The sequence below is a fragment of the Bathycoccus prasinos genome (assembly GCF_002220235.1).
Source record: "Bathycoccus prasinos genomic : Chromosome_11".
NCBI lineage: Eukaryota > Viridiplantae > Chlorophyta > Mamiellophyceae > Mamiellales > Bathycoccaceae > Bathycoccus > Bathycoccus prasinos.
The window spans coordinates 589,673-611,107 of record NC_023998.1 but is presented as its reverse complement, the minus strand read 5'-3'; the positions used below and the strand labels follow the sequence as shown (position 1 = coordinate 611,107).

Genomic DNA, 21,435 nt, shown 5'->3' with positions numbered 1-21,435 from the left:
GCGTCTGCGTCTTCGCTTTTTGTGAAGAAGAAAAAAAGAGACGAAAAAGGACTTGAAAGACAGGGTGCTCAAATTGAATAAAATCACATGTAACAATACTACATCTATAATCTATCTCTCTGAGTCTATCTATCTTTTGTTAATGAAAAGAGTCTGTTTAAACTTCCGAAACGCGCTCACGTCTTGTTCACACACGACGTCGAACGTACTCAACCGGTGTTTCAACCACTCCAACGAAGCTTCGTTGCCGAAACAGATTTGGAAATTCTCGAGCGTTTCCTCTTCTGGTTCTTCTTCTTCGTCTTCTGCGTCGCCACGATGATTGGTTTGCGAAAAAGAAGCGGATAAAGGAACTTCTGTGGAAATTTCGCTGAAGGAGACTAAACTGAACGCGCCGCCGTGGTCGGTGGTCGGTAATCGTTCGCGACACAACGCGCACGTTCCAGATCGTCGTAACCACCGCGCGTAACATTCCTGACAAAACCCGTGGCCGCACCTCGCGATGACTTCTAAACTCGCGTCGAGGCATATCGAGCACTCTTCGCCGGTGACACCTCGGTCCGTGCGAGTGGTGGTTACATCTTCTACTTCTAATAGTCTTCTCGTTTCTTCGTTTTCTCTGTTCTCGTACTTTTCGGAGATTTGTCGCAACGCCGGAACGACCACGCGATAAAACGTCTCAATCGAACATCGGCGGACGACGTGCACGTGTTCAAACTCTTCGTTTCCATCCACGTCGTCGTCGTCTACATCGCTCTCCCCCTCTCTCGTGGCGGCCACTGATCGAACAAATCCGCCTTCCTCTCGCTTCTCCCACTCTCTCTTTTCCTCCTCTTTTTCCTCTTTGTCCTTCCTTCTCTTGACCAGCTCGAAATCAAATTCCACGTTCCCGAACGCGTACGCAAACGAGCTGTTATATTTCAGCAGCTTCACGAACACGTTCCCGTTCCCTCGAAACACCGGCGTCACTCGCAACCTAAACTTTTTATCGTCCAGTAAGTTTCCCAACCCGTCGCTTTCTAAACATTTGTTCGCCGTTGAGACGTCCCCTAACACCTCCTCGAAGGATAAATCAAATCCTTTCAAACCTTTCATCTTATCCCCGCATCGTTTCAAATACATCCGGATGTGTTCCACCTCTCGATTGATTCGTTCTTCGTGCGTAGAATACAGCCACTGGGTCGTGCGTATCGCGCCGACGATGCCAAAGATGACCAGGTTTTCAATCAGTGGTTCCATGATATTAATTTGTTTTTGACGTTTTTCTCCCGTCCTGTGCCTTCATGAAAGATTTTCAATTCGCCACTTTTCTCGCGCGAAAAGAGGGAAGGAACGAGTAAGAGAGAGAAAAACGCATCATTATTCGAACCACCATATAAAGTACAAAGTGCATCATCATCTTTCGTAATAAGATTTGTTCCTTTTCGTTGTTGCGCGCATATAGTATACGAGCATAAAGATGATGATGAAAGTGAGTGCGCAACCCCTAACAGCAACATCACCCCCAAAGGCGATGCGTGTAAGCGCGAGTCACGACAACAAAAACAACAACAACAAAGGAGGAAAAGGAAAAGGAGGGACGAAAAGAAAGACGAGGAGGGCTTTTAGGAGCAAAAATGTCCGAAACGTCGTCGTCAGAGCAAAGCAAAACGATAAGGATGACGAGGACGAAAACGACAGAAGAATGGCAAAATTGGCAAAACTCGAGAAGGTGTTTCTGATAGTGTTCAACTCCGGACAGGCGAACGAGGCGTTGTACACGACATCTTCGAGAGAGTTCGACGTTCCTCGAAACGATTTTCTATGCTTCGCATCCATGCGAGACGCTTTGAGAGCGTCCGTGTTAATAAGCGAGCAGACGGATTTGATGCCGGTCGTCGAAGGCGTGAGCGCGGACGTGGTTTTGTTCTTGTGCTCGAGGAGTGGGTTCGGCGCGGAGGTGATCGGAGAAGGGGAAAGATGGACGCCTCCCGGGGTGGTGATTGAAGATGATGATGCGTTAGTTGAGGATATGAGTAGTGATAGTAGGAGTGACGGTAGTAGTAGTAGCGGAGAAGAAGAGTTAGCAATATCCTCGGCGGATTTAGAAAAGTATTTAGCGGACGGTGGATCTTTTCGGGAGGAGATTCGTGAACAGTTCTATGATGACGACGACGACGACGACTCGGTAGAAGAAGAACAAAAAGAAACGAAGGAAGTGACTGCTGCAGATCTCGAAGACGCCCGACGCATCGCCGCGTACGCGGTTCAATCCGCCGCGGCCAAACCAATCAAAGCGTTATCCGACGCGTTTGAGCGCACGGCTCGACTCTCGACGTTGAAATCTATTTTACGACGCAACGCGAACAAAGTTTCCGCGACGACGAACGGCGCGCTGATGAACGCATTACAAAACGTCGCTCGAAAGAGGATGATGACGAAACCAAAGAATGAGGATTTTTAGTTGTGTTTAGTTGTGTTGTATACTATCGCGCTCGATGTATATATTGCGCTCGTAGTAACTGAAATGCCCAAAAACTCTTCACTTCTTCACTCCTCGATATCTGATGTCTTCAAAACTCGATGTCGGATTACTATTCCTTTTCCTCATCGCCATCATCTCTTCCCACGCGTTGTCGTCTCTCGCGATCCGCGTGATATCAAAAGATTACCGTCAACTGGCACCGACCGCTATCCACCTCACAAACGAAACCTTCGAGGAAGAATTTTCGAATCTCTCGCCGCAGAGTTTCTGCGTTCTAGAATTTTACGCGCACTGGTGTCCAGCCTGTCGAGCGTTTGCGCCGCAGTACGAACTCGTGGCGAAATATTTCAACGTCGCACCTCGACCGGAACCGAAAGTTACCGCGTTTGCGGTGGATTGCGCGGAAGAGCAACAGTTATGCGCGAGATGGAAGATTAATGGGTACCCGGCGGTGTTTTTCGGAACGGCGATTGAATTCGCCGGGGAACGCGCGAACGACGTGAAAGAGATTAAATGGAAAGAAAAGGAGAAACGGACAAAGACGGGAGCAAAACAGATCGTAGAGTTTGTCGGAGGGTTAGTGATACCGAGCACGGAGTATGATTTTAGTGACGAGGAGTTGGATGCGACGTCGAAGAAGGACGGCGGCGGCGCGGCGACGACGACGAAAGAGAATGAAAATTTAGCGCGGTTGGCATTTCAAAACGACCAGAAGAAAGGGCTTGATTATAAAACCGTGAGAACTATGGCGAGTAAAGACGATTTAGAACGCGCGACGGTGGAGATGTGGAATCAGATTGTGTACGATGCAGAAATCGCGAGTCGAGAATTGAACGAGTTATCGTTGAGTAGTTTGAAAAGTAGTACGAATAGCGCTTCTTCGATCGAAGCGAATGCGCAAGGAGGAGACGTGACGCATTCGACGCTGGCAGATAAAGCGAGAGGTAATGTAGAAACGATTAAGAATGCAATCGGTTCACTCATTCACGCGCTTTCGAAAACGCATCCGATCGCGGAATGTCGAGCATCCTTTAGGGGATTGCTTCCAGGAGCCGACGGGACCGAAGGTGAAGAGGAAGAAATAGAAGACGAGAGTAGCAGTAACCGTAGTAATAGCGATGCAGAAAGTATCGATGAAGAAGCGTTGGAAAGTGCGGACGATCCGTTGCTCGCCATGGCTTCATCGTTTTCGTCGAAGAAAGGAGGAGGGAAAAGAAGGAAAACAATCACCATTCACCACCATCTCTTCTGGGACGAGGAAACGAACGGCCTTTCCCAATTTGCCGCCAAGACATTCACTCCATGTGGACGCGTCAAAGCGCCGGAATGGAACGATTGCAAGCCGTCCTCCCCGAATTCGAGTTCACGGGGATACACTTGTGGCGTCTGGATGTTACTTCACGCCACCGCGCTTCGATCGAAAGAGCTGGATAAGCACCAGGGTGGTCATGTCTGGTACGACGCGTTCGTAAACGGGTTCATTCGAAAATTTTTCAACTGTCTGGAATGTCGCGAACATTTTTTGAAAATGGCGGAAGAAACGAAAGGATTCGAAATCGAGACTCCCGAAGAGATTGCGTTTTGGATTTGGAGAAGACACAACGATGTCAACGAGCGATTGGCCACGGAAGGGGATCCGGCGGGCGATCCCGAGTACCCCAAACAGCAATGGCCAGATGTACAATCGTGCGCAAAGTGTCGACACACGGATGGTTCTTGGAACGATGATAACGTGCTGAAGTTTTTGCAGGTTTATTTTTTAGCAAACAACGAGCCGCGACCGCGTTCGACGCGAGCTAAATTGGTCAAAGTGAAGACATCGTCCGCGTCGACGACGACGAGTTTGTCGACCAAACGAAATCGAAGAGGAGAAGGAGGAGGACATATCGTGGCGTTGAATATTCTCGCGAAAGTTTTTGTCGTCTTCGCTGCCTTATCTTTCATTTTCCTATATTTGCATTCCAAAGACAAGCTCCCGCCTGTCTTTGAACGCTTCAAGCGAAAACACATGAAACGCGTGTTCGACGATTGGCCTTAGTAGGTGATGACGATATGCTACTACGTATCTCTATTACGCTATACAAATACAATTGTGCTGCTGCTGCTACTAAATCTACATCGCGCACCATGAATTACGTTTCAAACTTGCTCGCTTCTCCGAGCACGATTCTTTTGTTCGTCTCCACGATTTGTCCGTTGCACACCATCTCGTCTAAAATCACGTACACCGAATCTAAGTGAAACATGATGTCCAACTCGCAGACGTTCCCGAAGTGCCAATCTAACGTCTCCACGAAGCAGTGTATAAAATCCATCATGCTGAGCTCGTTCTCGTCGTCGTCCACCCCGACGATGAAAAATAAGGAAGCATATCTTCGGTAGCATATTTTATAGGAATTGTGTCGTAAGAACGCGCAATACGCGTGCATCCCTTTCGCGTAATCCGATCCTCGCGAGAGGGATTTGCGAACGATTTCGCTTTCGAGTTGTCGCTTCTCTGACGTTGGAATCGACTCGGTGAAGTATTGCGCCAATCGCGTTTGGCCTTGTTTGTTCACCAATAAGATAAATTTGATCGCCATTATTCTTAGTCTCTCGCTCTTTCTCTCTTTCTGCTGCGCGTGTGTTTGGTTTACTTACGCGTGTGTTTAAAGTGTTTATTGGTAAAGCCGTTACTTAACTTTGGGGAATTTCTCCCCGATGGTCTTCACTTGATTTACACGAACGATAATGTCTAGCTTTGACCGTCATCATCGAACGACGAAACCCACTCTGTCGGCAGCAACAACGACAACACCACAAACGCGCAGATACCCGGTGGTGATAAACGTGTACGATTTAAACGATATCAACGAGTACACGTACTCGTTCGGGTTAGGGATATTCCACTCGGGCGTCCACGTCCACGAGAAAGAGTGGTCGTTTGGACAGCACGAGTTTAACACGAGCGGGTGTTTTTATTGCGCGCCGCGAGCGGTGCCACCACCGGCGAAGTTTCGAATCTCGCAATGCGTCGGGTTTACGAGGAAAAACGAACGCGAGGTGGAACGTATCGTGCAAGTGTTAGGGGCGGAGGAGTTTTTGGGAACGAGGTACGACTTGCTGAGGAGGAACTGCAACCACTTCGTGGAGAGGCTGATCGAAGAGCTGGTAGATGAGAGTTTAGAGGAGAATCGAGGGGTGAGTTTAAGCTTGTCGAGTTTGTTATACGGTGGAGAAAGTAGCAGCAGTAGTCACGGTGAGAAGAGTAAGTGTCCGTCTTGGATTAACCGGTTGGCGAGAGTCGCGTTGGTGACGAATAGGTTCGCACCGTGCTTATTACCGGTAACGATTCGGCAAATAGCGAATGTTCCCGCTCCCGGGCAGTTTAGTACGATGAATAACAATACGAGAGTCGACGAGGACGAGGACGATGATGATGATATTTTCGAAAACGGAGAGGCGATTGAACGGGCGGTGTTGATTGCGCCCGGAAACCAAAGGATGTGACGCTTCGCTTCGTTATAGTATTTAGTTAAACTAGTGCTAATTCATAGCCAATTTGATAATCCTTCGGACATTGCGCTCGCCAAGTGCTTGTCAATCAAATCGTCGGTTGTGTCGCGCTTGTCGCCTCTATGTTTGCCTTTTTTGTTTGTGTTTTCAATAACGACTTTGCGCGCAGCAACTGGGTTCGAAGGAGCACTCACAACTTTCTTTGCTCTTTTCGTGTTTTCACCCTCGGGGACATCCCTTTTCGCGTCGGCGTGTTCTTGTTTGCGTTTCTTAAACTTGTCCGTGATTTCAGTGTTTGTAGTCGTCGGTGCACCCTCGTCTTCGCCGTTTCGCGCCTTTTTGCGCTGCTCGTTTCTCAACTTTTTTCGGTCCAAATTTCTGTGCACTTTCTTCGCCACGCGCTCGGATGGGAACGTCCGGCCTTCGATGCTGTTTTTGTTCCGTTTAGGTGGGTGAGCTTCATCGTTCTCGTCTTCGTCGCCTTCGTTGTCGCGTGTTCCGTTCTCATATTTATTACGTTTCTTTTGTAACTCGCGATCGGATTTCCTCTTTTCTAATTTCTTCACCGCACGAGCGTCTTCCACCGCAAACTCAACAATCGGTCGCTTCTGCTTTGAAAACACTTCTGGATTGTTGTTCATTGCTCTCAGTGCCGTCATCGCTTCTTCGTGGGTATCGAACTCAACGAAACCAATACCTTTATGCTTCTGAATTCCAGTTTCGACATCGGTCGTTCCAGCTTTACCTTTCGAGGTATCGACGAGTAATTTGCAATTGACAATCTTCGGCGTCGTATTCTTCGAAGCTCGCTTTTGCGTCGCATCCAAGAACGCACGCTTCAACAGTTTTGAGTCAAAGTCAGCGGGGACATTTCTCACGGATAATCTTGTTTTTGAGATGAAATAGTTTGGATTTTTCAATCGCGCTTGTCGTTCGGCGTCGCCGCGTTTTCTCTTTTCCATATCTGATTTCGAAACGCCAATCGCGGCGGGCGAGTTTTCGTGCACCTGTCCTTCCTTTGCTAAATATAAGTTCCGTTTGTCTCGTTCTTCTTTATTCATGTTGCTCTTCCAATGCGTCGTTTCCTTTTGCATCATCTTTGCCGCATCTTCTTTGGACACCGCTAGCGCTATGCTCACCGGTCGTCCAGCCACGAGTAAAGGTGTTCTTCTCGAGGCTGTCATGGCGGCTATTTTCGCTCCCTTTTTATTGCTTTTCATTTCTTGTGCGGTAATCGTAGTCTCCAAGTCGCCGCATCTGTCGACGCACTTTTTCGCGGAAGCTTCGTCCCAGAAATCACAAAACGCGACGCCCTTCGACCGGTTGGTAATTTTCTCGTACACGATTCGACACGATTTGATTCTTCCAAACTGTTTCAACTTTGCCTCTAGTTGTTCTTTGGTCGCATCTAAAGGAAGGTTCCGAATGAAGATAGTTCGGTTCGGTGGTTGCTGGTTCGACGGTTTGTTTTCTTTGTTAAATCTGTCCGGCATCTTTTCTTCCGATTCTGATTCCGAATCGCTTTCTTTTTCATCATCGGACGAGGAGGAGGAAGATGAAGAAGAAGAAGAAGAAGAAGAAGAAGAAGAAGAGCTGCCATGGCCAGACGAAGAATCGTCGTTGTTATTTTCATCGTCGTCGTCGCCGTCATCATCATCATCTTCTTCTTCTTCTTCGTTGCCATCGTCATGATTGTCATCATTCACTTTTGGTGTTTGCGACGCCGCTAAAACTTGACTCTCCTTCTCTTGCCTCTTCGAGAGCGCAACATCGACAGCTACGACGCGTCCCGCAACTTTCTGTCCGTTCATTTTTTCCACGCACGAGACCGCATCTTTTGCGGTAATGAAAGCTACAAAAGCGAACCCGCGCATTTTCTTTGTCGTTTGATCGATTGGGATGGAGACGTCCCAGACGAATGCAGTCTCGGAAACGTTCTTAGCGATTGAATCTCGTATTTGTTTCTCGGTCGCGTGGAAGGCCAAGTTCCGTAAAATCACTCTGTGTTTCTTCGGATTCGCGCCTTCACCGACTAACGCGCGTGACCACAACGAGTCGCTGTCTGCGTTCGCGTCGCCGGAGTCGCGTTCGCCTTTCGCTCGCTTTTCAAAGTTGACCTTTTTTTGCTGTTTGTCTTTTTTCGTTTCCTCAAATTTTAACTTATGCATGCGCTCGACGACTGTTTTCACGTCCTCCTCGCGCTTAAGTTTGAGTAAAACGACGCCTCGAGTGGCGCCATCCTCTCTGATTTTATATTTTTTACACGTCTGGTCATCCGCCGGTTTCTCTTTACAGATTTGTTCGAACCGTTCTACTAAGACTTTCGCAGTCTCTTCGGACACGCTTTTCTTCAATCGTTTATCCGTTCTAAAGAAATGTATCACTTTTGCCGCCTCCACGCCTTTAATCTCACCCCCAATTTTCAAACCCGCGATGATGACTGTTTTCTTCTCCTCTGAAGTCATCGTCGCCGCCGTTGTCCCGGTCGAAGCCGACGCGCCTTTCGATTGTCGTATCCGCTTTTGTTTCTGCTCCTCTTTCGTCGTCGTCGTCCTTTTCCTCGGTTCGTCCTCCTTCGTCGTACCTTCCTCTTCTTCTTTCTCTTTCCTGTCGTCGTCTTCATCTTCCTTTGTCGTTTCTCCCTTCTCCTCTCGCATCTCTCGCTTCAGACGTTTCCTCTCCTTAAAATCCACCTTTTCCTTCTCTTTGCTCCGTAAAATCCCAATCTTCCTCCCTTCGATTTCCATCTTCATGTTCAGTTTCAAAGCCTCCTCCACGTCTTCTTTCATCGAAAACGTCACGTACCCGAACCCTCTGTGCACATGCGTGCCTTTCTCTCGCGCCACCCACGCTTGACGAACGAGACCGATTTCCGAGAACGCGTTTTCCAGAGACTCATCCGTCGTGGAATGTGGTAAGTTCCGCACGAAAACGTCCAGGATTTCCCTCGTGCGCTTCGTCGTGTTCTTCTCCTTTTGCTCTTCTTCTTTGTCTTCTCTCGCGCTCTCGAATCCGCCGCCATCCTCCTCGAGTTCAACCATTATTATTTTTATTCGCCGGTTCAAGCGAGTGCGTGCACAAAAAGCGATTTAGAATGAAGGAGATTTTGCCGGCGGCGGTCCAAAAAGAGAGGAAAAGGAGGAGCCGAGGAAAGAGGAAAATATGCTCGAACTATGCGCGAAAGCGTAAATGTTTGTGTTTGTGTTTCTCTCTTTTTCTCTGTTTAATATTACACTTTTTACGATGATGAGGAGGTGGGTGTGCGCAGTGTTCCATCTTCGTATCTCCAACCGAATGGTAAAGGACAGTTATTGTCGAGGAGGTATTGTACACATTCGGGTTGGTTGTTCTCGTGCGCTTTTCGTACGGCGTGAAAGTTCCAAGGCGCTTTGGCGGTTTCGTGTAAGTACTTCAAACAGTCCAAGTGGCCGTTCCTGGCTGCAAGCTCACACGCATATTCGCTGTATTTATCATACTTACGCTCAACAAGATATTCGAGCACGTGGAGATGACCATATTTAGCCGCACATTCGGCAGTATTCAAATCCCAAGGCGCTTTGACTTCTTCGCGTAAGTATTTAAGGCACTCGAGATGACCGTCAATGGCAGTATATGCACACGCCTCCTCATCGATAGGACACTCATTTGCCACGCAATACTTTACCATTTCCAGATTACCTTGTTCTGCGGCCGCATTAATCGTCCATTCATCCCACCTACACTTTTTCTCCTCTCGCGCCCACTTGATCAACTCGAGTTTATTCGTTTTAGCAACTTGACAGCAGAAAATAGTTTGGAAAAACAAATACGACCACAACGATTTATGCTCCCATGCAAACTCCAAAGTCGATATCGACGACATCTCTTTGACCTTAAACCCCTCTTTCAAATCACCCTCCCGAGATGATCTCTTAATCAACTTTCTCGTCTCCGTATTCACCTCGTACAAGAATTTCACGTCATTCGAATTCAATCTCGGAAGAATGTGTTGGAAACAAATATCGTCGCACTTCACGATCAAACTCCACAAATCTCGCTCCCCAATCCGCCTTTTTTGCGCTCTCGTCTTCATCGTTTCTCTCGACGACCCCGTTTCTCTCGAAGAGGAAGATAGAAGAAGAAGAAGAAGAAGAAGAAGAAGAAGAAGAAGAGATACTAATTATAAAAGTGAATAAAAAGTTTCAGAAAAGTTTTTTTCTTCTTTCAAACGAAAAGACGTTTTCAGACGGAAAAAGGAATAAAAGACACGATTTTTGGACCTTTGACAGATTTTTTATAAAGAGACGACGACACTTAAGAAAAAAGAGATAAAAAAGGGAGACGAAAAGAGCGATGAAAAGAAGCTCCTTTGTTCTTTCTTCGCTCTTCTCTGAAGTCGTCGCTTTGAAACGAAGGAGTAGTAAGGGGGGAGGAATTCTTTGCCGTTCTTTTTCTTTCGCGTCGTCGTCGTCGCAATATGTGTCGTCGTCGTCGTCCGATGCGTTTTTGTCGCGCGAAAATGTGAGAAGTACACGGAAAAATCACAACCGCGGAAAGGAGGAGAGATGGCGAACGACGAAAGCGAGGAGCTTTTCCTCGTCGCAGTCGAACGAGAAGGAGAAGAAGAAACCAAACCCTCGAATGTCGATCGTCGAAGCCGTGTCTGCCGCGATTGGGTCGTTCGTTATCGGCTCCCTCGCGGCGTATCTGATTGAGCAACAAGAAGAGAAGGAGGAGGAGGGAAAAGAAGAAGAAGAAACAAAAATGAAGGAGAACATAGACGACGACGACGGGAAGATTAAGAAGAAGAAGAAGAAGAATACGTGGAGGAGGATGTTTTTTAAAGAGGCTAAAGCAGAAGCGGCTTCGGTGGCAGGAACTGCTGCTCCAAAAGCGGTGAAAATGTACACGCGGCTGGACGTCGCCGAGCACGACTCGATCGAGAAACGAGTTTGGTGTTCGTATAAAGAAAACGTGTACGACGTGACCGATTTCTTAGATAACCACCCAGGTGGAAGAGATTTACTCTTATTAGCGGCTGGAAAAGATATCGAACCGTTTTGGAGGCTGTACCAAGCGCACGTAAACTCGGACGTCGCGATGGAGATGTTGAAGACGTTGAAGATTGGCGAGTTGGATTTAGAGAAGGAACCGAAGGTGGACGTCGATGAAACGGATCCTTACAAAAACGATCCGGAACGGCACCCGGCGTTGAAGTGTCACAGCGCAAAACCGGCAAACATGGAGCCACCACTTTCGCTGCTACGACGAGAGTATTTGACGCCTTCGTCTCTGTGGTTTGTGCGAAATCATTCGCCGGTGCCGATAATTGACGCCGCGACGCATGAAATCACCATCGTTTCCGGCGAACAATCCCAAGACAATTTGAATTTATTACGTACGAAAGCTGTTATTAATCTGGAGCATTTGAAGAAAGATTTCGAAAAGAAAACGGTCGTGGCAACCGTCCAATGCGGCGGCAACAGACGAGGCGGCTTGGATTTGATTAAAAAATCCAGCGGCACGGGATGGGGCGAGGGCGCCATTTCCACGGCTAAATTTGCGGGCGCTTCCTTGCGGGACGTGTTGGAAGTTCACGCCGGGATAAATTTACACAATTACGAACGTTTGGGTATAAAACATGTTATTTTCTACGGTGCGGACGATATGCGCGCGTCGATTCCAATAGAAAAAGCGTTATCACCTTTCGGGGATGTTTTATTGGCGTACGAAATGAACGATTGCGAAGAACTTCCTCGAGACCACGGGTATCCACTGCGCGTCATCGTGCCAGGACACGTCGGCGTTCGAAACGTCAAATGGCTTTCGAAAATCAAGCTGTGCAGCGAAGAAGCAGACGGTCCGTGGAATCGAGGCATCGCTTATAAAGGATTTGGCCCCGGTTATTCCTCCGTCGAAGGCTTGAACATCGACAGCGTTCCGACAATGCAAGAAATGCCTATTCAATCCGTCGTCGCTGAAGCTGAAAACATATCGCTGAGTCTCGCGACAACATCAAAGAACGACGACGGCGAGAAAAGAACCGTCGTTCAAACTTCCGCCAAAGGCTTCGCCTGGTCCGGCGGCGGCCGAGCTATCATTAGAGTCGACGTTTCCGCGAACAAAGGTTTATCTTGGCAAACCGCAACGCTCAAAGAAGGCGCCGACCAACCGCTTTCCAAAGCCTGGGCGTGGACGTTCTGGGAAATCGACGACTTAGAAATCGACGCTTCAAAACTCAAACCCGGGGACGAGATCAAAGTTCTCGTCAAAGCCGTCGATGCTTCCTACAACGCCCAACCTGAAGGCGCCGCCGCCATATGGAACCTCAGAGGGTTGAATAACAACAGCTGGCACGCGTTCACCGTTAAAGTCGAAGAATAGTATAATAAGTAGAGTAGTACTACTCGTAGTAGTGGTGGTAGAGAAAAATGGTACTTGAACTCGTACCACGTGATGATGTAATAACGTATTGTATAACATACTGTGATAACATACTGTGATAACATACTGCGTTTATTTACAAACGCTCTGTTTTTGTCTCATTTTGGGTTCTTTTCAAAGGAGCAGTTTCCTTCATAAAAAAACCTCGCGTTTGTGTTCCTTCGCAGACACACACACACGAGAGAGTAAAAGAGAGAGAACACAGAGAAGAGAACACGAATACTACTCATGTCGGCGACTTCTGTGCTGTTCAAAGACTTGTCTTCAAAAACTCGAGCGTTGAGGCTTTACCGTCACTCGTTGAAAACCTGCCTCTCCTGGTGCGTCATGCGAGACATTTTCTACTCCGAACGCGATCGAATCCGCTCGGAGTTTGAATCCAATCGCTCGTTAACGCAATCGCAAGCGATGAAGAAAATCGAGGAAGGCTTCGAAACGCTCGATTCGTACGCGCACCCAGATCCGTACATCGTTCCAACCATGTACGGCGGGTCGAAATACGCGAGAAATCCTCCCGTGCCCGGGAATATTCACGTGATACGAGATTTCGGGAGAGAGAAGGAAAGTGTTCCAAGGGAAGCGTGAAGACGAAGCGCGGAGAACAATGTTAGCATACTACTAGAATAGCAAACGTATATGTACATCTAAACAACAACAATAAGACAGAAAACAAAGAATAACGACAGACTTAATGACGGACTGACTTGAGTACGGACTATCTAACAACTATAAAACTATTTCTTTCTTTCATCTGACTACGGCGTACCTGGCGTATTCGCTGCTCTGAAACCGCGCTCTCGGCCCGTCGCTAGCCGGCGTCGCCGCTGGGGAGTACACGTGCACCTGCCTCACGTGCGTATCGCGACCGTTTTGGTGGTTTTGAACGATGCATATTTGAATGAAGAACGCTCTGATCGGAGCTTCGCAGGACTCTTTTTCTAGATATTCTAAACCACTGTTCTTCAAATGTTTCTTCGATCCGTACTGCGCGTGTATTTCTTTCAATTTCTCTTTATCTAACCTGGTCGTTCGGACGCGTTGCCAACCGTGCGGTTCGTTCAACGTTTTCGTCGCGACGTCTTTCAAATCTCGGTAGCTATTCCCGGCTCGAATGACAATCTTACTCGGCGTGTAACTCTCGTCTTGCTTATAATTCGTATATATCGACACCTCGCACACGTTCGTTTTCTTTTGAAACTGACAATTAATAAAGTGCGGCTGCGCGCCGTCCGATTGCCAATACGTCTTCAAATTCCCGTCCCGCAACAACTCGACGCCATTGCCTGGTTTCGAAGACGTCACCGACCACACCGCTTCGTCGCCAATCTCTCGCACGTTCCGTTTCGCCGCGTACGCTTTATCGTGGAACGTATCCGCTCTTTCGTCGCCTTCTTGATTGTTCGTCGCGTCGTGTTGTTGTTGCTGTTGTTGTTGCTGTTGTTGTTGCTGCTGCTGCTGTTGCTGCCGCGCTTCGTCGTCGTTCGTATCGTCTCGGCCAGCAGGTTGTTGGTCCTCGTTCGTTCGCACGTCGTTCGCGCCGTCTTCTTCTCGAGTACCGTTCGCTTCGTTATTCGCGCCACCACCACCTCTTCTGTTGTTGTTGTTCCCAACAGTCTCGTCGTCTTCCTCCTCGTCGTCCACCTCACCCTCATCCTCGTCCTCGTCCTCCTCGTCTTCTGCGGGATGTCGATGTCGCCGTTCCGTTCCTGGAACGTTTATTCCGTGGCCTCCTCGTCTCCTTCTTCTTCCTCGCGTGCCGTCGTTCAAATCGTCGTTCAAGTCGTCGTCGGAATCTTCTTCTTCTTCTTCTTCCTCCGAATCTTCTTCTTCCTCCTCCTCAGAGTCTTCCTCTTCCTCCTCCTCGTCCTCTTCTTCTTCCTCTTCTTCTTCGACGTCGTCGTCGACGTCTTCGATGTCCTCGTCGTCCTCGTCCTCGTTCATTACTTGTATGTTTCGAGAGAGAAAAAAATGAGGAAAAATTGTGATGGTCTCGCTGCTAATAACTTAGTTAGGATTTTACAAGTATCTATTCTCTCCTTCCTGTTCTTCTTCTCTCTGCTGCGCTTCTTCGCTGACGTGTTGCATGTCTCGCATCTCGCGTTGCGCCCAATCGTACGCGTCTTCTTCTTCCTCTTCTTCTTCTTCTTCTCTCTGCTGCGCTTCTAAATCGCTGAGTGTGTACACGTCTCGCATCTCGCGTTGCACCCAATCGTACGGGTGTTCTTCTTCCTGTTCATCTTCGGCATCTTCTTCCTCGTAGTCGTCTTCGTCTTCTTCTTCTTCTTCTTCACCTTCGTCGTCGTTTACGTCGTCGTCGTCTACGAATCCGGTGGTTAGGAAATTTTCGCGAACGTAATCGCAATCGACGAGGAGCGTCAACTCTGCTCTTTCCTCATTCGATGACGCCATGAGATATTCCCCGACGCCGTCGTTGACGCGTTTTCTGCAGTTTGGACACGATGGGAACGAGGATTTGAACAGCCACTCTTTCGCGCAGGATTCGTGGAAGACGTGATTGCACTCCAGCGTGAGCACTCGGTCGTTTTCTTCGAAATCCACCAGGCAAATGGCGCAAACGTTTTTGAGCGTGCTTGGAGTGACTGGACGACCACTGGGTGCAATCGACGCAGGCACTTGGAACGAAGTGACGCGGTTGACGAACTCTGATAACGGAACACGATTGGCGTACGCGTTGAAACTATCGTCCAAGAGTTTGTACGCTTGCATCATGCGGGCTTCCATGACGTTATGGGCAAACATACCCATTCGAATAGCCTCGCGGACGAATACTTGAAAGGGATACTCCGGCGGAAATTTTTCGGAGGCGAGATATTTAGCGTCCATGACTAGGCGCCAAACAAGCGCCTGCGGCGTGCAGATTCTATCGCTCATGTCGGCGTGCGCTTTGTGTTTGAGTCTGTGGCGTTTGCTCAGGTCAATGAGTTTCTCTCTCGGCGTCGCAAATATTTCGTTTTGAAGTTCCGCCGCGGTTTCGCGAAGGCTGGCGGATAACAATTCGGACTCAGATTTTGCAACTTCCCAAAATTGGAACCAGTGGTACTCCCGCGTGGCTTGTCTGGGTACTTTTTCGTGCTTGAAAGTGAGAGAAACCCCAGCACGACTAAGATGCACTCGCGCTTGATCGTTGTCTTTGTAATCCACGAAGTCCGCCGAGTAGAAAGTATTAAAAAACATCATCGCATTTGACTCGGGTTCTTCTTCTAATGCAATGCTATCCGCATCACTCATCTCGTTCTCATCGTAATACACGTGACCGCCAAGGCTGTTATCTTGACATTTTGCAATTTCTTCCACGTCGCTTTCAAAGCACGAGAAACCTTTCGGGAATGATAGGAGCCTCGTTGAACCGACCAACGTCTCCAACATACTTCTTTTCATTTGTTCGTACTTTTTAAAGTCTCTCGCATTTTTAACGTGCAGCAGCGCGTCTTTCACACTCGGTAGAATTTCGCGCGACATCGCCCACCGTTTACGCTGGAGATAAAAATCGACTAGCTTTCTGTTCTGTTTCATTGGTCTAGTGCCATCGATAGTAGTACGTTTCACCTCCTCCTCGATGATCCTCGATCCTCGAAGATCCTCACGACGGCGAGGATCGTCGTAATCTACCGCATCCTTCGCACTCATAAAAGGCAGACCCAACCTCCTAAACGAATTCACCTGCTTCTCTAACGCGCTCTCCACATCTGGAATTGGCGTCCATTTCGCTATTTTTAATTCAAACAAGTTTTGCGTCTCGTTGGCGGGTTCGTAGTGCCCTTCATATCCTCGAATCATTTGTCGAACTTGTCCTCGAATGACGCCGTTTGGAAAGACTTGTCCGTCACAAAAGGTTTCGTTATCGCGAAATGATATTTTCAAATTATCATTATCTTCACCTTGTTCTTCGGCGTGCAAATAAAACGTCTGCTCGTCTCCTTGCGCCGAGTGCGAACACACCAAAAGTTCTCTCTCTTCGTCCCAAAACAACACGCGAAACGTGTATCTCGATTTCTTCTCGCTCCCGGGAATCCAAATCGTTCCGAACCAAACTCGTCCGGGAATGAAAATAGAGCGCAATCCTCTTCTGTGCTCTGCGGGTACCGCGATTCCGTCTGCGCTCATTCTCCAGTTCTTCGGCACGTTTAGTTTTCGATCTCTTTCTATTTTCTTGTCTTCAACGCGACTTGTCGTTGGTTCATCTTCAATGTCGCTTTCATCATCATCATCTTCCTCGAATCCAAACGCAATCGTACGTCGCATTTTTACTTTCGCCACGAGCTGGTCGAATCGCTTCCATATTCTCACAGTCTCGTCGTCCGCTTCTTCTTCCGCTTCTTCTTCCGCGTCTTCTACGATTCCGTGATTGACTGCTTCATCTCTCCCTGTCCCGTCGATATATCTTTCGTCTTCGTCCGCGTGAACCGCGCGCTCCACGTCAAAATCACTCTCCACGGCGCCAAGCGGCAGCCCGTTGTCGACAGGCGGCACTTCCTCACCCACTCCCGCTCTAACGTCTGTATTCGCTAGAAGAGTCTGATGATGAACAAGGGATGCGTTCCGCATAAGCGCTTGCGCCTCAGCGTACGCCAGACGAGCTCCATCGTCCATACTCATACCTGCACTCGTCTCTCCTCCTTGCAAACCGAGGGCGTCCGTTGATGGCACCAGCCTACTTAAAGCGTTTAGATTTCCCCTCATGCGAGTTATGCCCGCGCGAAGCTCCCCGGCGTCGCCAGGGAGTACATGCTCCAGTAAATGCTGCTGCTGCTGTACATCTCGGAGTTCTGCTGGGAAGCTCTCTCGGAGCTGTGCCGTGTACTCTGCGAGCGCCGCGACGTTTCCGCTGCGTTCGAAACTTTCCACGGCGAGGCGAAATCCATTCATTATCGCGTTGACGTGTTCTACTCCTCCTCCTCCTTCTTCTTCTTCTTCCCTCCCGGACTCGTCGTCCTCGTTTACGTTTACGTTTGCGTCGTCGTCAACACTCGTCGTCGTCGTCGTCGCGTTGAATGCGTCGATGTTTTCTTCTCCTCGCCAAACCCGACGCTGGCGAAGACCTTCTTCGACAAAGTCTCCTCGTTGTTGTTGCTCTTCTAATTGTTCTTCCTCCTCTTCGTCGTCCTTTTCCCAATCATCTTCGTTGTCTTCTTCGGTGGGAGGCATGATGACCGTTCCGAGAACGGACGAATTTTGTGCAGTTTTAGACGCAAGCGAACGCTTAGTAGTAAGTTTATTACATTTTTATATAGACACACATTAACATAAAGATAACTTAAAGTTACTTTTGCTGCTGCAAAGTGGAGCTCAACCAATTCATGCCGTCCCACAAGCCGTCGCCGGTAATCGCGGAGGTTTTGAATATCGCCCAAGGTCTGGTTTTAATGTTGTGCAAATCCAAACCTTCGCTGACTTCGGCTTCGGACAAGGCGCCGGGTAAATCTTGTTTGTTCGCGTAGACTAAAACGGCGGCATCGCGCAACTCCTCCTCGGCTAAGATGGCGTGGAATTCTTCTTTCGTTGTGGCTAGACGTTCGGCGTCGGCGGAGTCGACGACGTAGACGATTGCTTGGGTGTTCGGGTAGTAACATCGCCAGTACGGGCGGATGGAGGTTTGACCGCCGAGGTCCCAGACTTGGAATTTGACGTTGTTGTGGGTGACCGTTTCGACGTTAAAACCAATGGTGGGGATGGTGGAGACGACCGTGCCGACTTGGAGGCGGTAGAGAATGGTCGTTTTGCCGGCGTTATCCAATCCAAGAACGAGAATTCGAGCTTCTTTCTCGCCAAACATGGAGAAGAGGCGACTGAAAAAGAGACCCATCTTCCGCTATTCTTCTATGATATAAATTTTCTACTTTCTGCGTGTATCTGTTTTTGTTTCGATGCTGCCCTCTGTGCGATGAATTCACAATCCAAGGGGCGACTTCTTCCTTTCTCTTTCTCTTCTTATGTGTGCGCTTCGTGCACCTCAATTCCTCAACGAATAGTGATACTCTCTCGCTCCGCGCTCCTTCGATTTGGCCCCTCGTTCTCTCTCGTACGCGCGTTTGGCTGTATAAAGATATGGAGGGAAGGAAGAAGCATACAAAGGTTAGGAGGAGGAAAACGGCGGAAAGCAAACGAAAAAGATAGAACGACGTCGCGAAGAGAAATCCTATTCTTCAGTTTCAGTTGCACTTATCGACACTATAATTCCGATCAGGTCTCCAAACGCATGAATCATCATCAGAATACGACAACGCGTCGCAAACGAAAATAAAATGTCGTATTCCCGTCGGCCAAAGGTAGACGAAACGATGTGAGATAAAGCTAATCGTTCCGCTCGCCGGGTCCTTTCATCTACGCAGGGGTTTGGGACGCTCTTTTTCGCGCACTTGAATCAACGCGACGCGTACGGAGAATACCCTGAGATGTGCGAAACAAAACAAAAGACGAAATACTTATACGCTCGAACGCCGCGAAGGAAAGAGAGAGAGAGAGAGAAAAAGAGAGAAAGAAAGAAACCAAAGACACCCCACTGATCGCGTTCTCTCTCTCTCATTCTCTTTCTCTCTCTCATCCACACAGTCCACGCGAATGCATAAGAAGCGCACCGCGCGCGCGTCACGCGTTGACATTTTTTTCCTCAGTTCTCCAAGGTGATTGTTACTCCCCAAAAGCCGTTCGACGAAGAACAGCTTTACTTCGGTAGAACGAAAGTTGATAATAACGGTTCCTCATCGGAAAAAAATGTACCGCATGCGTGCGTAACATAAGCGTGGTGGTGATCTCTCGTGATCTTTGCTTCTCTCGCACCACCATACCCATCAAAACCCGTTCGAAACAAATCTCCAAACAACGGCGGGAAAAATGCATTCTTCGGATCAAATCGATTCAAACCCCGAAGAAACTTCGCGACGATAAACGACGATAAACAACGAAGAAGAAGACGACGACGACTAAAATGCGATATTGATGTTGTTGTTGTTGATGATGTTGTCGTTTTGGCCGCACCTGTTGTTAATAAAAAAGATTTTCTTTGTCTTCTTCTTTACGTTGTTGTTTGTGCGGGATTTTGTACGAGTTTTTGGAAGAAGAAGAAGAAGAACAAAATACAAAAATAAAGGAGAAGTATGACTACGAGTACACGTACGTGTGCATCTTTTCTCTCTGCCGCTGCTGCTGCTATTACTACTGCTACTACGACTACTACCCATCTCTAATAATACGCGATTCTCTGTTCGTCGACGTCTTCGATGCCTTCAATTTCGTGCAACGAGGCCCAATCCTTCACCGTGGCTAACTTGACGCCTTCGCCGGAAACGGAATAGGAGATGCGTAAATCGCACCCGTCGAGAACCATGGTTGGATAATGGACGTGTTTTCCCGGCTCTAAGGAGTCTTCGATGAACAATACGGCTTCTTTCCAGGTTCTGCCGTCGTCGGAGGAGGTGGAAAGTGCGAGCTTACCTCGCGTGACGCCTATTCTTGGGTGTTTCATGAAGGCGTGCGCATTGTGGCAGACGACGATGACGCCGTTTGGAAGCAACACTGCGGAGACTTTCGAGTTTGGGTTTTGTAACGGGGTCGCGTGTGGAGTGTCCCAACTTTCGCCGTTATCCGCGGAATGCGAGACATATATCGCGCCTCGGCTCGTTCGAAAGAACTGCGCGAGTCGACCGTCTCGTAACGGGCCAACGATGGACCCTTCGATGAGCCAATCCGGTTTGCCGTCTTTCATTTTATTCTTCACGTGTTCGATTTTCGCGTCTGTCTCGTGGAACGAGAGGCCGTCGTCTAAAGAATGCAACACGGAGGCGTAATCCGGTGCTTTCCGAGGTTGACATTTGGCATCCGCTCTCGGATGTTCTCTCCAAAATGGAAGAAGGACGACGTTGTTCAATTTTAACGGAGGGTTCCCGATAACTTTCGGGATGGTTTCTTCGCTCAGAATCGTCTCTTCCTCGCCAAACGTCCACGGGTCGTCGTTGATATCCCTATCCTCGTCGTCGTTTATCCGAATCGAGACTCGCTTGATGTTCCCGCCAGGTCGCCACCACGGCCCTACGCTCGCCGCTTTCTTTGCTTTCGACACGATGCCTTCTTTACTCTCGTCCCAGTACACGGACACGTCTTCTTCTTCGGACCCGTTTTTCCGTTTCCTCACGATATCCTCGCACTCGCCGCTCTCGCAGTGCCAACACTTCTCGCTCTCCGCGTAAAACAAATACGTCGTCTCACCACCACCACCACCACTATTACTGCCGCTACTGCCGCTGCTAAAAAACGTCGGCGCCCACCGAACGCCAAACTTTCTACCGGGCACCACCCTCGCTTTCGTCCACGTCGCGCCGCCGTCCGCGCTTTTGCTCACAAATAAACTCTGGTCGTCCGTGCCTTCCACTTTGTGCGCGCCTTGCCACGCGGCGAGGAGTACCTTCTTCCCGTCGTCGTCGTCGTCGTCGTCCTTTCCTCGCGTCTTCGTCGCCACCGGGTGTATCGACGCCATGTGGACGTAGCCTAATCGTTTCGCGTTCGTTTGGAAAATCCACGATTTTTGCACTCTTCTTTCTTGTTCTTGTCCTACTCGTTGCGTCTCCTCGTCGTCCGCGTCTTCCTCGTCGTCTTCTCTTCCTCCTCGTCTGAATCGTCTTTGCCTCGAACACTTTCTCAGCAAAGTCTCTCTCACCATTCCGTCGTTTCCTCTTTCACGAGCGCCGCTCGGAAAGCCATTTCTGGGAAAACGTGCATCCTCGTCCTCTGCCTCCTCGTCGTCGTTTCGAGTGTTAACATCGTCATTTTCGTCCTCGGAAGCGCTAGTGCTTTTACCGATGAGTGCTACAGAAGAAGGAGAAGAAGATGAAATTCGCGCGAACACGGCCACCACGGAGAGGAAACAGATGAAGCGCAAGGAGAGAAGAATCGGTCGTTTTTCTTCTCTCGTATGTCTTTTTACCGCGCCAATATTCATCGTCGTCGAAATTCGTCGTTATGTGTTAAGCTCGCTCCTCCTTTTCCTCTCGTCGTCTCGCGTTCGTCTTTACACGTCCTCGACTCCTCGTATAAGAGAG

General features: G+C 48.8%; 13 protein-coding genes across 13 annotated transcripts; 5 read left to right on the top strand and 8 right to left on the bottom strand.

Moving 5' to 3' along the window:
* Nucleotides 1-129: 129 nt before the first annotated feature.
* Nucleotides 130-1,239, bottom strand: Bathy11g03230 (predicted protein; the record flags this gene model as incomplete). The annotated part of the gene is made up of 1 exon (XM_007510289.1): nucleotides 130-1,239. The coding sequence occupies one exon, from the start codon at nucleotides 1,237-1,239 to the stop codon at nucleotides 130-132; it is 1,110 nt and encodes a 369-aa protein (XP_007510351.1).
* Nucleotides 1,240-1,513: 274 nt separating this feature from the next.
* Nucleotides 1,514-2,443, top strand: Bathy11g03220 (predicted protein; the record flags this gene model as incomplete). Its single annotated transcript, XM_007510089.1, has 1 exon — nucleotides 1,514-2,443. The coding sequence occupies one exon, from the start codon at nucleotides 1,514-1,516 to the stop codon at nucleotides 2,441-2,443; it is 930 nt and encodes a 309-aa protein (XP_007510151.1).
* Nucleotides 2,444-2,546: 103 nt separating this feature from the next.
* Bathy11g03210 (predicted protein) lies at nucleotides 2,547-4,502 on the top strand (the record flags this gene model as incomplete). The annotated part of the gene is made up of 1 exon (XM_007510300.1): nucleotides 2,547-4,502. One exon carries the CDS (start codon nucleotides 2,547-2,549, stop codon nucleotides 4,500-4,502), a length of 1,956 nt encoding a protein of 651 aa, XP_007510362.1.
* Nucleotides 4,503-4,596: 94 nt separating this feature from the next.
* Nucleotides 4,597-5,046, bottom strand: Bathy11g03200 (predicted protein; the record flags this gene model as incomplete). Its single annotated transcript, XM_007509992.1, has 1 exon — nucleotides 4,597-5,046. One exon carries the CDS (start codon nucleotides 5,044-5,046, stop codon nucleotides 4,597-4,599), a length of 450 nt encoding a protein of 149 aa, XP_007510054.1.
* A 148-nt stretch (nucleotides 5,047-5,194) lies between these two features.
* On the top strand, nucleotides 5,195-5,927 carry Bathy11g03190 (the record flags this gene model as incomplete). Its single annotated transcript, XM_007510242.1, has 2 exons — nucleotides 5,195-5,857; nucleotides 5,904-5,927. 2 exons carry the CDS (start codon nucleotides 5,195-5,197, stop codon nucleotides 5,925-5,927), a joined length of 687 nt encoding a protein of 228 aa, XP_007510304.1.
* Nucleotides 5,928-5,994: 67 nt separating this feature from the next.
* Nucleotides 5,995-9,000, bottom strand: Bathy11g03180 (predicted protein; the record flags this gene model as incomplete). The annotated part of the gene is made up of 1 exon (XM_007510184.1): nucleotides 5,995-9,000. One exon carries the CDS (start codon nucleotides 8,998-9,000, stop codon nucleotides 5,995-5,997), a length of 3,006 nt encoding a protein of 1,001 aa, XP_007510246.1.
* Nucleotides 9,001-9,197: 197 nt separating this feature from the next.
* Bathy11g03170 lies at nucleotides 9,198-10,031 on the bottom strand (the record flags this gene model as incomplete). Its single annotated transcript, XM_007510277.1, has 1 exon — nucleotides 9,198-10,031. One exon carries the CDS (start codon nucleotides 10,029-10,031, stop codon nucleotides 9,198-9,200), a length of 834 nt encoding a protein of 277 aa, XP_007510339.1.
* A 548-nt stretch (nucleotides 10,032-10,579) lies between these two features.
* Nucleotides 10,580-12,322, top strand: Bathy11g03160 (predicted protein; the record flags this gene model as incomplete). Its single annotated transcript, XM_007510330.1, has 1 exon — nucleotides 10,580-12,322. One exon carries the CDS (start codon nucleotides 10,580-10,582, stop codon nucleotides 12,320-12,322), a length of 1,743 nt encoding a protein of 580 aa, XP_007510392.1.
* A 288-nt stretch (nucleotides 12,323-12,610) lies between these two features.
* On the top strand, nucleotides 12,611-12,967 carry Bathy11g03150 (predicted protein; the record flags this gene model as incomplete). Its single annotated transcript, XM_007510286.1, has 1 exon — nucleotides 12,611-12,967. One exon carries the CDS (start codon nucleotides 12,611-12,613, stop codon nucleotides 12,965-12,967), a length of 357 nt encoding a protein of 118 aa, XP_007510348.1.
* Nucleotides 12,968-13,129: 162 nt separating this feature from the next.
* Nucleotides 13,130-14,323, bottom strand: Bathy11g03140 (anaphase promoting complex subunit 10; the record flags this gene model as incomplete). Its single annotated transcript, XM_007510370.1, has 1 exon — nucleotides 13,130-14,323. The coding sequence occupies one exon, from the start codon at nucleotides 14,321-14,323 to the stop codon at nucleotides 13,130-13,132; it is 1,194 nt and encodes a 397-aa protein (XP_007510432.1).
* Nucleotides 14,324-14,398: 75 nt separating this feature from the next.
* On the bottom strand, nucleotides 14,399-17,548 carry Bathy11g03130 (conserved hypothetical protein; the record flags this gene model as incomplete). The annotated part of the gene is made up of 1 exon (XM_007510091.1): nucleotides 14,399-17,548. The coding sequence occupies one exon, from the start codon at nucleotides 17,546-17,548 to the stop codon at nucleotides 14,399-14,401; it is 3,150 nt and encodes a 1,049-aa protein (XP_007510153.1).
* A 115-nt stretch (nucleotides 17,549-17,663) lies between these two features.
* Nucleotides 17,664-18,206, bottom strand: Bathy11g03120 (ADP-ribosylation factor-like protein 1; the record flags this gene model as incomplete). Its single annotated transcript, XM_007510013.1, has 1 exon — nucleotides 17,664-18,206. The coding sequence occupies one exon, from the start codon at nucleotides 18,204-18,206 to the stop codon at nucleotides 17,664-17,666; it is 543 nt and encodes a 180-aa protein (XP_007510075.1).
* Nucleotides 18,207-19,583: 1,377 nt separating this feature from the next.
* Bathy11g03110 (Putative Glycosyl hydrolase, BNR repeat) lies at nucleotides 19,584-21,335 on the bottom strand (the record flags this gene model as incomplete). The annotated part of the gene is made up of 1 exon (XM_007510284.1): nucleotides 19,584-21,335. One exon carries the CDS (start codon nucleotides 21,333-21,335, stop codon nucleotides 19,584-19,586), a length of 1,752 nt encoding a protein of 583 aa, XP_007510346.1.
* Between the last annotated feature and the right edge of the window lie 100 nt (nucleotides 21,336-21,435).